Source organism: Kogia breviceps, chromosome 16 (assembly GCF_026419965.1).
Source record: "Kogia breviceps isolate mKogBre1 chromosome 16, mKogBre1 haplotype 1, whole genome shotgun sequence".
Taxonomy (NCBI): Eukaryota; Metazoa; Chordata; class Mammalia; order Artiodactyla; family Physeteridae; genus Kogia; species Kogia breviceps.
The window spans coordinates 67,621,836-67,635,920 of record NC_081325.1 but is presented as its reverse complement, the minus strand read 5'-3'; the positions used below and the strand labels follow the sequence as shown (position 1 = coordinate 67,635,920).

Here is a 14,085-nt window from a genome sequence, read left to right as displayed (position 1 = left end):
CAACATATGGGCCTCGCTTGGATCCTGATTCAGATAAACAAACCATGAGAAGACTTGTTTTGAACAGTTGAGAAAATTTAATTAGTACATGATATTGGGTAGTTATTGTTAATTTTGGGTGTTGCTAAAAGCCCCTACGTTGGCAAACTGAGGTCCTCGGCGGGGTGGGGGGGGGAAGTCATGACACCTGTGATTTACTTTAAGCTGTAATGGCCATAAAACATAGCCTGTGTGGTGGATTGTTCACGCTTAAACCCTGTGCTGGGCACGTGGGAGGCCTCAGCTTGACGTTTTCTGCTTCTGTGGGGGTGTGGGCATCCCCTCTAAGTCCTGGGTGCCACGTGAAGCACCTTGCACGTCCACCCCAGCATTCGTCCCGGTTTACAGAGGAGGGAGCGGGGCTCCGCAGTTGCATGTTCCGTCTCAGGTTGCAGGAGCAGCTGGAGAGCTGGTGTTGAACCCCGTCCGAGGCCCGGCTCCTGAGCATCGCTGGACGGGGTGGTTCACAAACGTGCTTTGGCCCCCGGACACGCCCTCCCCGCTCACCTCGGGTCCCCTGTTCCCTTGACTCGGGGACCTAAGTGAGCGTGGGATGTCTCCTGCCTGCAGCGGCAAAGGGAAGAGGAGAGATCGTTCAGAGCCGTCTTCCGTGTCGAGGCAGGAGATGTTCTGTGTTGTGGTAGCTCTTCTGCTGGGTGTTGCCTATTTTGAAGTTATACCAAAGGCTTATCTTTTCTTATTTTGAGTCAAGAACGAGTATCCTTTTCGAACCCTTAGGAGCGCGTTGAGATTCTTTTCCTCTGAAGTACGTCCCTCTGCACGCTTTGCTGTTGCAGGCAGACGTCTGGTCCCTGGGCATAACGGCGATCGAGCTTGCCAAAGGGGAGCCTCCGCATTCCGAGCTGCATCCCATGAAGGTTTTATTCCTCATTCCAAAGAACAACCCCCCGACGCTGGAAGGAAACTACAGCAAACCCCTCAAGGAGTTTGTGGAGGCCTGTTTGAATAAGGAACCGAGCTTTGTGAGTATTTTGAGATCAGAACGGGCGTCTCCTCCTCTGGGGCCCGATTGGTCTGGATACGTCTTACTGGCATTTCTTTAATCACTATTATCAGCTGTCTTCATGGTTTCATTCATTTTTCTTTTTCCAAATGGGTATGATTAATTTCTTTGAATTGCACATTTGTCTTTTTATTGCTATTTTATCTTTTAAGGATGAAAAATCTACTTATTTTCTTTCAGATTTTTCTATTATCTCATACCTCATTGAGCTTGAAGACTGTTCTTAATATTATATGTGGAATCATACATTTTTAATATTTATAGTGGAGGGTCGGGCTATTTAGCCGTTTCAGTAACCGCAAAGTCTGGCCTGAAAAACAGTGGCTAAGTAGGTATTTAAAGTAAATGTTTTCAGTTTCTTCTGGGCGTGTGTCAGGAAGGAAAAGAGGAATGAGATAGAAACGTACCCCCACCTTGCTTTCCCCTCTCCCTTCTTACTGTCTTTGCTGTTGAGTTGACTCTGGGAGAGCCGCGTGGCAGGGGTGACCACGTGGCCTTAGCCTCGTTTTCTCTCTGAATTAGGGGTTTTTAAAAACAGTCGTCTGTGTATTCTGGGGTTGCGCGGAACACCACACGTCCTTGTTTTGTCTCTGAGTTTTCCAGCAGGGTCATAGCCGAAGGTCAGGCTGAAACTTCTGAACCAACCCCCCCCCCCCCCGCCCCCTTCTTACGAACCCTTATCTAAAAACATGTGGCTAGTTTCCCGAGAGCACCGTGGTTTTCTAATACGATACCAGTTTTGGTGGTGGAATTCAGCGAGGAATGCGCTGTTTTCTAAGAGCCTCCGGGGCACGCAGAGTACACACCTCGTTGGGTGCCGGGCGGGCTGCTGTGCTTCGTGTCGGCGCTCGGAATGTTGTTATCAGGAGTTTGTTCCGAGCCCCAAGAAGACACACCCACGTGCCTGCACATCTTCCCATTGCAAGCGTGTTTGTGGTGTCGGCTTGCTGGCCCAGTGCCCACGTCTCCAGCCTGACCTCTAGCCCAGACGCACTGAGGAGAGGATGAGATGCTGGGAATTAGACACGCACGTGGACGGGGACTGAGCAACGCCTGAAGTGACCCAGGTTTTTCGCAGGCTTGAGTTCGAGAAGCGTGCCTGGCTCTTGTTTAGGGAAGCTTTAGTAATTCAGAGCAAGCGGGGACACGGTCTCACTCGCGTGGTTGGCGTCTTCCTGCTGGCCGCTCCTGTTTGGGCTGCGCGGCCTTCTTGGGACGCGTACTCCCCGTGGTTGGGTTTGCCCCAACCACAGGGCAAAGCGAGTGGCCGAGTGCGCTGGCCATGCTGAGCCCGGAGCCTGGATGAGGTCCTCGCCCCGATCACAAGGAAAAAGGCAGACCTGGGAAACCAGCGTTTCTGAACCGGGAAGGCTGATGACTGAGAGAACGTGGGCACCCTTTCAGCGTCCAAGGGACGGGTGTCTCCCGGCTTCCTTCCAGCTGGATTTCAATTAACATTTACCTTATTGTTTTGGGGGATGGAGCCAAACACCAAGATAGAACGTTAACAAGGTGATACAGGACGTGCTTTCTCTCTTGCCAGCTTAGCAATGATGATTGAATGGTTATCTGTGAAATCCTCTGCAACATTTTCTTGGTAAATGCATTTTTCTGGGGAGAGGGTTCCAGCTTTCATCGGATGGTTACCTCCAGAATGTTAAGGACCCCGTTAGGTACTAGATGCCTCGTCCACACTGTCAATGAACGGGGTCCCACCCACAGGAGCCAAATGACATTCTTTGACTCAGTCTTAAAGGAAGAACTGTGAAGTAGGGCTCTGTCTTTATGTGTTAGCCTGGCTGCTGGACATTTTGAGGCAGAGGTCTGTCCTTTGGGGTAGAGTCGAGTAGAATGCAGAGAACTTGACCTCATGCTTTTTCTCTTTGGTTTGTTTTCCAGAGACCCACCGCCAAGGAGTTACTGAAGCACAAGTTCATAATCCGCAATGCAAAGAAAACATCCTACTTGACTGAGCTCATCGACAGGTACAAGAGGTGGAAGGCCGAACAGAGCCACGAAGACTCCAGCTCCGAAGACTCAGACACGTAAGTCCACTCGGCCTGAGTCCTGGGGCACGTCGGGTGCGGGGGGGCGGGCGGTGGGGGTGGGCGGGCCGTGGGCGTGTCTCCAGCCCCAGGCCGTGTCTGAGCCCCAGGCCGTACTTGATGTGGGCCCGTTCATTCTCATCTCTTGGTTGGGGTGGATTCTGGGTTTCTTTTTTTCTTTTTTATTGTTCTTTTTAAAAAAAAAAACAAAAATCCATGCTGATGGTGCTTCTTGTGTTAGTATGCGACTATATTTGGGAGTCTTTGAGTCTCTTTTGTTGCCAGTGGAGTTTCTCTGGGTAAAGTCTGTGACACAGCTGTGCGTAAAGAACTGGAGCTGGTTGCTTCTTCCTTCCTTATACCTCCTGCTTTTAAAATGCTACTGATCAGGTGAAATGGCTTTAAAAATATTTCTAGAAAGAGATAAATGAGGGTATTAGTGATTCTGTGTTGTGTTCTGGTATATGCCTGGCGTTGTAAAAGCTCTGTGCCAGGAAGTTGCTATAAACTGATGTCAAGTTAAGCATCTAGGAAATCCATTAGCTAAAGAGATGAATTGAGTCTGGGAGCCATGTGGGTATGTCGAGGTGGGGAGAGCGGGACCGACTGCTCTGGCATGATCCAGCTGACCCAGGTCCACGTGCCGGGCCAGTGGGATGAGACCCAGAATAGTTGTCAAGGTTCCCACGTGATTCCATTGCAGAGTCAGGGGTGAGAACCACGGACTAGGAAGTCGCTGAGGTCTTGGCGTTGAGCCATGAGGGTGGTGGCATGGGGCCGAAGAGACGGGCGGGGAGAATCCAGACGTTTACCGTGGGTCTGGGTACCGCAGGTGGGGACGGTCCGGCTCCAGCAGTGTCGCAGGTCCGCTGAGAAGACAGCACTGGAGAAGAGGCTGGTCTGGGGAGGCCAGGGCACAGGAAGCTGGGTTTGATGTGGGACGCGATCAGATGTCCAGGAGGATGTGTCCAGTTGAGAGCAGCATCGAGATTTGGTGTTGAGGGGGAATGTCTAGGCAGACAGTATGGGTCTAGAGCCACCACTCGGTGAACGGTCACTGAAGCCCTGAGAAACCTACCTGTGGAGAAGGGCCAGAGGCCGAGGACCAAACGCTGGGAAACACCAGCGTGAAGGCAGAACCTGCGGACAAGCCGCGTCGGAGGAGATCTGGGCGCAGTGTGGCCCCGGGAGTCCCTGGCCTCCCGAGGACGGTGATTTGCTGCTGAGCCCGCAGGCAGGATGATAAGGAGGGAACAGTGGCTCCTTGTCCAGAGGCAGCCAGGGCACAGGGGGCCTTGGCCATAGCAGTTGCAGGGACGGCGTAGATTCTGGAGTGGGTGGAAGGTAAGAGACGGAGGTGGGAGTGTGGAGTGTGGGTGACGCCTCCAAGCCCTGTGGCTGAGGGCAGGGAGCGACGCTGAGCGAGCAGAAAGGCTGCACGCTCAGGTGTGCTGGGATGGAGCCAGTGGAGACTGTCCTCCAGGAGAAGAGACACGGGAGACACGGGGCAGGGGGTGCGGCAGCTCTACGGGAACCGCGTTCCCACGGGATCTCTCTTTGTGAGGCCGGAGGCAGGGTCGGCTTCTGCGGCCCAGGAGGGCCTGGAGGGGAGTGGACAGGACCGGAGGCAGGCATGGAGCACGGGGGGGGGGGGGGGTCTCCCCACTCAGCCGCCCTGCAGAGCTGTCACTCACTCACGGTGTCACCTGCATTTCTGTGTTAAGGGAAACGGACACAGATGGCCAGGCATCCGGAGGCAGCGACTCAGGGGACTGGATCTTCACGATCCGGGAGAAAGATCCAAAGAGTCTTGAGAATGGAGCCCTTCAGCCGTCGGATTTAGAAAGAAATAAGGTACGTTTGCTTGTGCAGAGTGACTAACACTTGGCATCGGTCCGCAGCAGTTTTGAGTTGCTTTTGTGTGAAGCCTGCTGTTTCCGTGGTCCTTGTGGCCCCCTCAGCGCAGCCTGTTGTGGAATTTTGCTGTCAGGGGGTTGACAGATCGGGAGACGATGTTCCGTCTGACTCCCCGGCAAGGCCGACCTGCGAGTCCAGACTCTGGTCCGCTCTGCGGCGCCGATCGCTGCTCTCTGTAGCCCTGCCGCCACGTCAGCATTTCCTGACACTTGTACATACCGGGGGAGTGGGGGGGTGGGTTTAGGGTTTGAAACGACTTTCCAGCTCTCTTGATGAGACTAGGCCTGTGTTGCGTATTGGCGTTACTCATCAAGGTACTGTAATGTGGGGATTGAGTTTTGTTTAAGGAATCTTAAAAATAAAAATAAATTGCTTTTGGTACCTATGTACTTAATTTTGATGAATGGGTCTTGTGCCTGTTTAAGTTAATGAAAAGCTGTAGTTTTAGGATTGTTCTGAAGCGCAGTGGTGCAGTTCCTCTTCAGCAAGTGCAGACCAGTGGCTGTCCCCTGGTGACCCTACAGATCCTGCTTTGAGAAGCAGATAGGAGTCACTATGTGTTCAGGTAGAGGCTGCAGAAAAACAACAAAAGGCAGCACTGTCATCGGACAGCCGCTTCCAACAGCCAAGCTCTGACGTGCGTGCCGTTTCCAGGCCTTCATCAGTCGGGTCCTCTCCGTGCGTGGCTCAGCGGTGCGATTCAGCATCGCCGGTGTCCGCGCGGGGTGCCGCCTCCCGGCGCTCGGGTGCCTCTCCACCGGGCCTGGTATCTATAGTCCTCCGTAGCCCAGTGAAAACATGGTAGGACCGTCCTATGCAGATGCTAGAGCAGATGTGTGTCTGAAGTTCACTGAATTATTGCAGATGTGAGTATTAAATATTTCTCATTACTCTTTCCCCCCCCGCCCCGAAGATGAAAGACATCCCAAAGAGGCCTTTCTCTCAGTGTTTATCAACAATTATTTCTCCACTGTTTGCAGAGGTAAGATGCCCGGTTGAGTTTTGGGGAGGTGCGAGGGAAGCAGGGGGAGCAGTTGCCCCCCGTCCGCGGCAGGGTTGCCCGTGGAATTTCGGGGGTTAGGCTGGCTGGCTCTGGGAGGCCAGAGCCTTGGGGGGTGACCCGGAGCTCTCCAGGGAGGCTGCAGCAGGGGATCCTTGGACTTGAGGTGGGTGGTCCAGGGTGGGAAGGAAGTGCCGCCCGTGGACGCATCCCTGTCCTCCGCTTGGCCTGAACCCCGGTCGCACGGTGTGCCTCCCCCTTGGCGGTGCCTCCCCCTTGGCGGTGCTCCTGGCTGGCCTTCGTCCTCCCAGGCCTTCCCCGACCCACATCTGTCTCACGAGGGTGCCCGAGGGACAGGTTGAAACCACCGAACGCTCTGGGTTCAGGTGGAAAAGTGAACAGCAACGGGGCGGGCAGAGGCCCCTCTGCGTCGCGTTCTGCCTGCGGCCTTGGCCTGGGATGCCCGTTGGACCCTGTTGGCTCTTTGTTAGGTTCTTGGGGCAATTGGCCCATCAGGTTTTCCGGATACTCCCCTGCTTTCCCGCGACCCTGACTGCATTTTACTAGGCTAGTTGGGCAATTGGGGAAAAGGACATAGATTTTCTCATTTGTCTGAAGGTGTCTGTTTCCTACTGGGCACATGAAAAAAAAACATTCTGAAGGCATTATCCAGAATTAATGAACTAATCCTGAATGTACTGTTTTGATTTTGTTCAGCTGCCCTAAAGGTAACCTCCCAGGCATCTTTTCCTGTACGTTTTTGTTATTAATGTTTGGTAACCTCACGTTGAGAGTGTCCAATGTGCGTTATTTGCATAATACTCCGCAAACTCGCTACTTAAGGAGCGGCTCCCCATGTTACAGATGAGGACGGTCCCGGGCGTCCCTCAGTATGGGCCAGTGGCTCCCTCAAGTGGTGGTGACGGGGTGTGTCGGGCAGCAGCGTAGGGGAGTGGGGGGGGTGGGGGAATGGGAGGGAGGTCGGGGGGCGGGCTGCCCATTCGGGGCTTGTACTTCCGGTTGTGTTTAGCCGTTAAGGGGCCAGGGGTCCCAGCTGGACAGAAGCGCCGCCTCCAGGCTGACTGTTGCGGTCGCTGACACCGTGGAACGGGCACAGACACTCCGGCCTCAGCGCCAGGCCTGTGCCATCCCTCTGTCTATCCCTGTAGCTGGGAGGGGAGAAGCCACGGGCGTAGAGTGAGCCTGAAGCCGGGGTGGCGGTGTGTGGTCCCAGCAGCCTGAGAAGCTTCTGGAGGCTCTGGGTCGTACGCCGAGCAGCTCCCCCTCCTCCTGGCACATCCCAGAAAGACGGGAGTTGACCTTAAACTGTGGGAGGCGTCTGCAGGCACCAGCGTGGTTTCCCGTGGGCGCAGAGGTGCCTAGAGGACACCGGCCTCCCAGGGTTTAGGGCTGTTGCCCGTTTACATGAAACGGAGTATTTCGGCAGCGCCCTGCCCGCAACGGCAGTCTGTCCGGAGGCCTCGGCACCGGCCCGCTAACCGCGGGAGCTCTGCGTGCGTGGCCCGCACCGCAACTTCGGGGGGCACACCAGAGCCAAGTGGGCATGAAATGGCTTTGCTGGTGGAAGATTAGGGTTGAAATGGAAAAAGAAAGCAGGGGGAGCAGATGCCACGATCACAGTCTGAAAAGGCGCGTGGGAGCCGGTGTGTTTCCTTCCCGGGGAAGGGCAGAGACGGGGGGTGGGGGGTGGAGGACTCAGGCCCAGCCTGTGCCTGGCGCCCTTAGCCTCCGGAAGGGGAGGGATGCGAGCTGACCCTGTGGCCGAGGCAGTCGGCTCGTGTCACTCCTTAAACAGACGCCCGTGGCTTCCCGTGCTCCAGTGAGTCACGCCGTTCCTCGCTTTGGTGCTTTCAGTTGAAGGAGAAGAGCCAGGCGTGTGGAGGCAACCTGGGGTCCATCGAGGAGCTGCGCGGGGCCATCTACCTGGCGGAGGAGGCCTGCCCCGGCATCTCGGACACCATGGTGGCCCAGCTCGTGCAGCGGCTGCAGAGGTGAGTGCCGCCCGTGCCTGGTGCCTTCCGGGCCGGGGGGCTTGAAGCAGACTCGAGGGAGAGGAGGCTGTTCTCCTGAGTTAGAGAAGTCCGTGTGGGTGAACCAGGTGAGCCTGGACACCACGGGCAGCGGCCACAGAACTTTGTGGTGGCGGCTCTTGCTGCGTAAGCACGCGATGGCTTTGGGGTGCCAGTCTGCTCTCCCGGTGCAGCCTCGTGACCTGCCAGAGGAGTGCAGTCCGGAGCCGGACTCTCCGTTTGGTTTTATGCTTCAAAGCCAGGTGTCCAGAAACACCAGAGATGGGGGCTCGGTGAGTTCCGTGAGAGCGGACACAGAGGCGGCCTTTGTGAGGCCTGTGCTGGTCCTCGGCTCCGCCTCCGTCCCGGAAGCCTCGTCTTGGCAGGGAGCTCCGTCCGCGGAAGCCTGCAGGGGGCGCCCTGTCCCCGCCAGCCGCCCCGGGGGCCCGGGCCCCCGGGGTGAAGAGGAAGCGAGGCTGCCGATCTGTCCCCCCCCCGCCCGGTCCCTCAAGCTTGTTTGGGGAGCCTCCCTGTGGAGGAGGTTGCAGACGTGCAGTCACCGGGGGGGTGTTGGAGAGAGTGGAGGTGAACCGTCCAGCAGCTCTGTGACCCGAGCTCTCCACACCCCGAACCTTTATCTCTCCCCAAAACGCGAGGCAGATCAGTGCTTTGAAATTCACCTTCCCAGGTGTGTTGTCCAGAAAAAGCGAGCTTTTTCTAAAGGACGGCTGGTCCTTGGTGGGTATTAGGAGTTCTGAGATGTCGGCTGGACGGCGCATGGAGACGTTTGGGGCGTGTAGGGTCCCTTTTGCCACTTGGAAGTGGTGATGAAGGGGCTGCCTGCCGTCCTGTGAAGTGTCCCTCTAAAGGGGGACACCAGAGAAAACCTCACGTTTGTTCTGTAGAACTCAGGCTCCCTCATGCACCCCAGCTTTCTAACCCGCTCTCACGTGTAGGCTGGAGAATAGACTGTTGACTTGGCTGCCTTCAATTTTGAGGCAGTTGAAGGACTCCGGTGTGCTTTATGGGTGAAGTTGGTTTTAATAGCGTCATTTCTTAACCCACTGCATCCAAAGTCTTGTTTCGGTATAAAGGTCTTTCACCTTCGTCGTAGGGCTGAGTCTTTGCAGTCAGTGTGTGTTTCACACGGTGCTGGGAGCCACCGTGGCGAGTGTGGCCGTACAGAACGCAGGTGTAGCTGCCTGCCATCTGCATTATGGTTCACATTTTACTCCCCATTCTCTCTAGTTCTCTCTTGTCCTTCTGTCCTTTGTGACGTGGGACTCTCTCTCCTCAGCCATCAGGTGACCCTGCTCCAGGGCTCCCTGCCTGGTCCCTTTTGGGCTGTCCGAGCTCTTCACGTGTGTCCCCTGTCCAGAGGCCACCAAAGCACAGTGGCCGTTGCTGACACTTCAGACCCGTTTGCTCCTGAATGCATCACTCCAGTGGGTCGCCTCAGAAACGACGAGGACCAGCTTTTGTCCAAAGCATTTTCAAAGGCTTTTGTATATCTTAGTGTGAGTTAATGTGTGGATTCTTTTGTGTGGCATCAGCTCCTCCCGTGACCTGGGCATTTACGTCTCTCGAAAAGTGAGTCTCGGGATCCGTGGCTAAAGCCTGCTTTCCTAGTCATTTGTTCCCTGGGCGAGTGCCATGTATTTTAAATGCCTTAAAAGAGGAGCTCTTATGTGGAATGTTGGCTACGAGTCCCATTAAACTCGTCCTCAGCCGTCTCCTGTGGCTGGGTGGCCACCCCGGTTTTGAGGCTGCTGAGGGAGTCTTGGCCACGCACCCGGCCCCCTTGTTGGTGTTCCAAAGTGAGACAGCGCTGCAGAATTACTGCAAACAGGAGAAAGTGCCCATCCCGCCATCATCGTTTTGGGTGCGCTGCCTTTCATTGTTGTATACGAGTCATGAACTTACCGAAGTTTTTAGATATTATCGGGTGTTCATGTAGAATAAATTGTGTAAAACTAGACTTGTATAATTCTGTGTACACTTCTTAACCTGGGTGTATTTTTCATATTGCTTAAATATTATGATTTTTAATCTCTTAGTTCATTTAGCTTGCTTCATTTACTTAACCATTTTTCTACCGTTGGACATCAGAATTGTTTCCTAATTATTGTAATCACAAAAAATTTAACATGGGCTTCCCTGGTGGCACAGTGGTTGGGAGTCCGCCTGCCGATGCGGGGGACACGGGTTCGTGCCCCGGTCCGGGAGGATTCCACGTGCCGCGGAGCGGCTGGGCCCGCCAGCCATGGCCGCTGAGCCTGTGTGTCTGGAGCCTGTGCTGTGCAACAGGACGGGCCGAGGGGCCACAGCAGGGAGAGGCCCGTGTACCTCAAAAAAAAAAAAAAATTGACAGTTCTAGGAAGTGGATTACTTGAACAAGCACCAATATTTGTGTGGCCAAAAAGGGTTTCTTGCACTGATACTCAAATTGACATGCATATGCATCCTTGGGATCTTACTGTATCATTGGGTATTACCGATTTTTCAATTTTTAAGAAATGATTATAAGTGAAGGTGTATCATTTACTGCTCTATTCGTGTCTTTTTTTCTCTCTGGGGAGGCTGAACACATGCTCACTTGTGGTTCATCTGTGAACTTTTTAGTGTTGGAATCATGATTTTCTTAATTTTTATGAATTCTTTATGGAATAATTAGCCCATGGAATACTTGCGCCACTTAATTTGTTATAGCTTGGGATTATCTATAAAAACTAGGATTTTGATTATTGCTTGAAGTTTTGCAAATTAATTTGTTCTTAATTTAGAGACGTGACATTGATTTACGTCTGTTTCTCTCTTTGTTTTTTCCTAGATACTCTCTAAGTGGCGGGGGAACGTCATCCCACTGAAAGCCCTTTGGCATTTGGGTTTTGTTTTATTCCTTTTTTTCTTCTTCATCCTCCTCCTTTTTAAAAGTCAACGAGAGCCTTTGCTGACTTCGCTGAAGAGGTGCACCATCGCGGGGGGCCATGCCCCCCACGGCGAGGTCGCCTGTCCAGGGCCTGATGAAGTCTCCAGATGGGGTGGGGAGGGTCAGCTCCTGCGAGCGAGTATTTTATTTTATTTTATTTTATTATTCTTGTTTTTAATTCTAACCATAGTGCACATATCAAGGAAAGTGTCTTTAGAAACAAAAATAAACCCTGAAATGTATATTTGGGATTATGATAAGGTGACTGAAGAAATGAAACCTCAGGTATCCTGCTTTACGTTGATAACTCCCCCTCCCTGGGAGACGGAGAATCGCTCTGGTGGATCAGTGTACAGATTTGTATATAGTGTCATTTTTAAGGAAACCCTTTGGCGTGCGTAGGGATCACTGCGTACACACTGGCCAAGTGCTTCTGTAGATACTGTCAGTGGGGTAAATATTTGACAGGCCGGAACTTGAGTCTATTGCCTTGCCTTTATTACATGTAAATTTTGAATTATGTGACCAGTGATTTGGGTTTTACTTTGTATTTGCAGGGTTTGCCATTAATAATAATTAATGCCCCTCTTATGGAACACTCCTATATTTGTACCTCAACAAATGCAAATTTTCCTCTTGTTTGCCCTACAACCCTTTTGGTACACTTAGAAGTTGATTTCCTTTTTCATCGATGGTACTATTTCTTAGTGTTTTAAATTGGAACATACCTTGCCTCATGAAGCTTTAAATTATTATTTTAAATTTCTCCCCGATGAAGTGTTCTCGTCTCACTTTCATGCGTGCCCTGCCAGTCCTGCGCCAGCTGTACCGTCCTTCCAGTAGGGTTTTCTGTTGCACCTTGTAGTGAAATCTGCGTATCATCTTTCCCACCTAAACATGTCTGAATGCTTACACAAATAAATTTTATAACACAGATTTTGCATACTCTCCTTGGAACGTGACTCTTGAGAGGGCAGTGCACCTGCCGTGTGTGTGTGTGTGTGTGTGTGTGTGTGTGTGTATGTGTATGTGTGTATGTATGTATGTATGAGGCTCCGGGAAGGAGTGCCCACATTCAAGCTGTGGAATGTCCAGGTCGGTCAGCTCCCTGTGCGACTTTAAAAAATGGTCCTGAGAAGATATGGGTGAATATTGCTGATCTGTAAAACTGCTGTCTTCCCAGGGACCTGGAGGGAAGGTTGTTGGTTTTCTTAAAGGAGCTGGTGTCCACCAGTCTGTCTGCCAGGTGTCTGCATTTTTCTTGGCTTGTGGCAGCGTCTTGCTTGCCAAGGGGGTTAATAACCTCTGGGTCTCGGGGGTGGGAAATAGTTCTTGCGGCCATTCTTGACTGATTTGAGTACGTGTGACATTTTGTTTGTTGAGACGAATCGTTGTCATCTCTTGTTGGAGTAGCAGTTCTTGAGGTGGAAGACAAAGGCTTTTGGAAGCAGGGAAGTGACTGGGTAAACTGAGGACAGAAGGTCAGTTATCTGCTGGCCCGGTGGCCTGGATGTCACAGGGAGAGGACAGAGGCCTGAGCTAGAGACGTCTGAAGGGTGGTTATTGTTTTTTGGTTTGTTAATGGAATGGAGCTAGTTTTTAAACTCTTTAAAATTGTCGTGATTTTTAAATTAAAGGTAGATTTGGATTAATTTCTATCAGGGATATATTTTGGTTAGGGGAAAGAGAACCAAATTGTTACCGTGCAAGTTTGTTAACTTGGACAATAAAAATTGAGAAGATTTCATTTTGTGTTTCGGAGAGCATTCCGTGTGACGGAGCTGTTTGCTTCCCTGTGTGAGGCATGAGCCCAAGATCAGTTTTGTCCTTTGCTGGAGAAAGAATCAAAAGAAGTGGAGCAGCGTTCCCCGAGGCGCGCTGCTTGTCTGACCGCGAGAGCGCCGGCGTAGACAGCAGCTTCCTGATCTAGAGTTCTTCAGATCTGCAGATGGACAGTGGTTTCAAGGCTTGACGCTGACTGACCGTCAAATATGAGTGATGGTTTCACTGATTGGCAGACGGGATCCCAGCTAAGGGAGGTGCTGAGAATGGTTCGTAGCTGCCCTGCAGTCCCTGGACGGTAACAACACAGCGCCGTGTCCCAGGCGGAGCAGCAGATCACTCTATTGAGTTTATTGGAAACGTCTTCTGTTGATGAAGCTTCTCGGGGAAGACGTGCATTGACACAGGCTTTTGAAAGGGGGTCACCTTTCCCTACAGCCTCTTCCGGTTTGTTACTTTCTGTGGACAAAGGAAAACCAGCTGATAGGTTTTTAAGGGCATCTGCCTGAGGCTAGCGTTTGTCCACCTCAAGTCCTTTATTAAAAGACGGAGCAGGTGCCAGAGCTACAACAGGACCTGCCTCGGGCCTATAAACCACTGGTGGTATTTCAGCCAGACCCCGTGCACTCAGCGCTCACGGTCGATTGACTGCCCCTCGGAGGCCTCTGGACGCCGAACCCCAGCAGTTAGGGGCTTCTCTGCCCACACGGCTGATGGCTGGGTGGCTTCACCCAGAAGCACCGACGGCCGCTTGGGAGGTTGGGGGCTGTGTCTGGCTGGTGGTCGACACCTTTTTGAAGTGGTCTTTTTCTGCACTGGCTGCACGTGCACCATGTGGCCTGGGGGCCTGGGCACTGTCACAGTCGTGTGATCGTCTCGCTGTAACCAAGGGCCACACACCTTCCCAATCTGACGGTTTTGTTCTCCAGGTGGTCTTTTGAAGCGTTTAGTTTGAACGCAGCATTTTGTACCTTTCTTTTGGCAAAACGTAGGTCATTTATGAGCATTTTTATATTTTCTTCCTTAAACGTGGCTTGTGTATTTCTGCTATAAAATATGGCAATAACTGAGGAGTGCTGCAAGGTGTGTTCTTAAGCACAGGGTATCATGCAAGGGTCAGTAACGTTCACAGAAATAATTCCTTTTGTAATTGTGTCTTGTGTGTAGAGGGGGAGTAGACAACGTTTGTGTCCCCCGCACCTCTGAATTTATATGTTGAGATCCTGAGCCCCAGTGTGATGGCATTAGGAGGTGGGGAGCCTTTGGGGATGATTAGGTCATGAGGGTGGAGCCCTCAGGACTGGGATTAGTGCCCTGAC

General features: G+C 52.5%; 1 protein-coding gene across 10 annotated transcripts in view; it reads left to right on the top strand.

Moving 5' to 3' along the window:
- Positions 1 to 11,920, top strand: part of STK24 (serine/threonine kinase 24) — a 116,552-nt gene extending 104,632 nt beyond the window's left edge. For 9 of the 10 annotated variants that reach the window (XM_067016614.1, XM_067016613.1, XM_059042021.2 and 6 more), the window contains 6 exons: positions 837 to 1,022; positions 2,963 to 3,108; positions 4,833 to 4,962; positions 5,939 to 6,007; positions 7,901 to 8,037; positions 10,886 to 11,920. In XM_067016614.1, coding sequence (XP_066872715.1) covers positions 837 to 1,022; positions 2,963 to 3,108; positions 4,833 to 4,962; positions 5,939 to 6,007; positions 7,901 to 8,037; positions 10,886 to 10,922 — 705 coding nt within the window. In that variant the 3' untranslated portion in view covers positions 10,923 to 11,920. The remainder of the gene's footprint in view (positions 1 to 836; positions 1,023 to 2,962; positions 3,109 to 4,832; positions 4,963 to 5,938; positions 6,008 to 7,900; positions 8,038 to 10,885) is intronic. The other variant, XM_067016607.1, reaches the window with a different exon arrangement.
- The last annotated feature ends 2,165 nt before the right edge of the window (positions 11,921 to 14,085 follow it).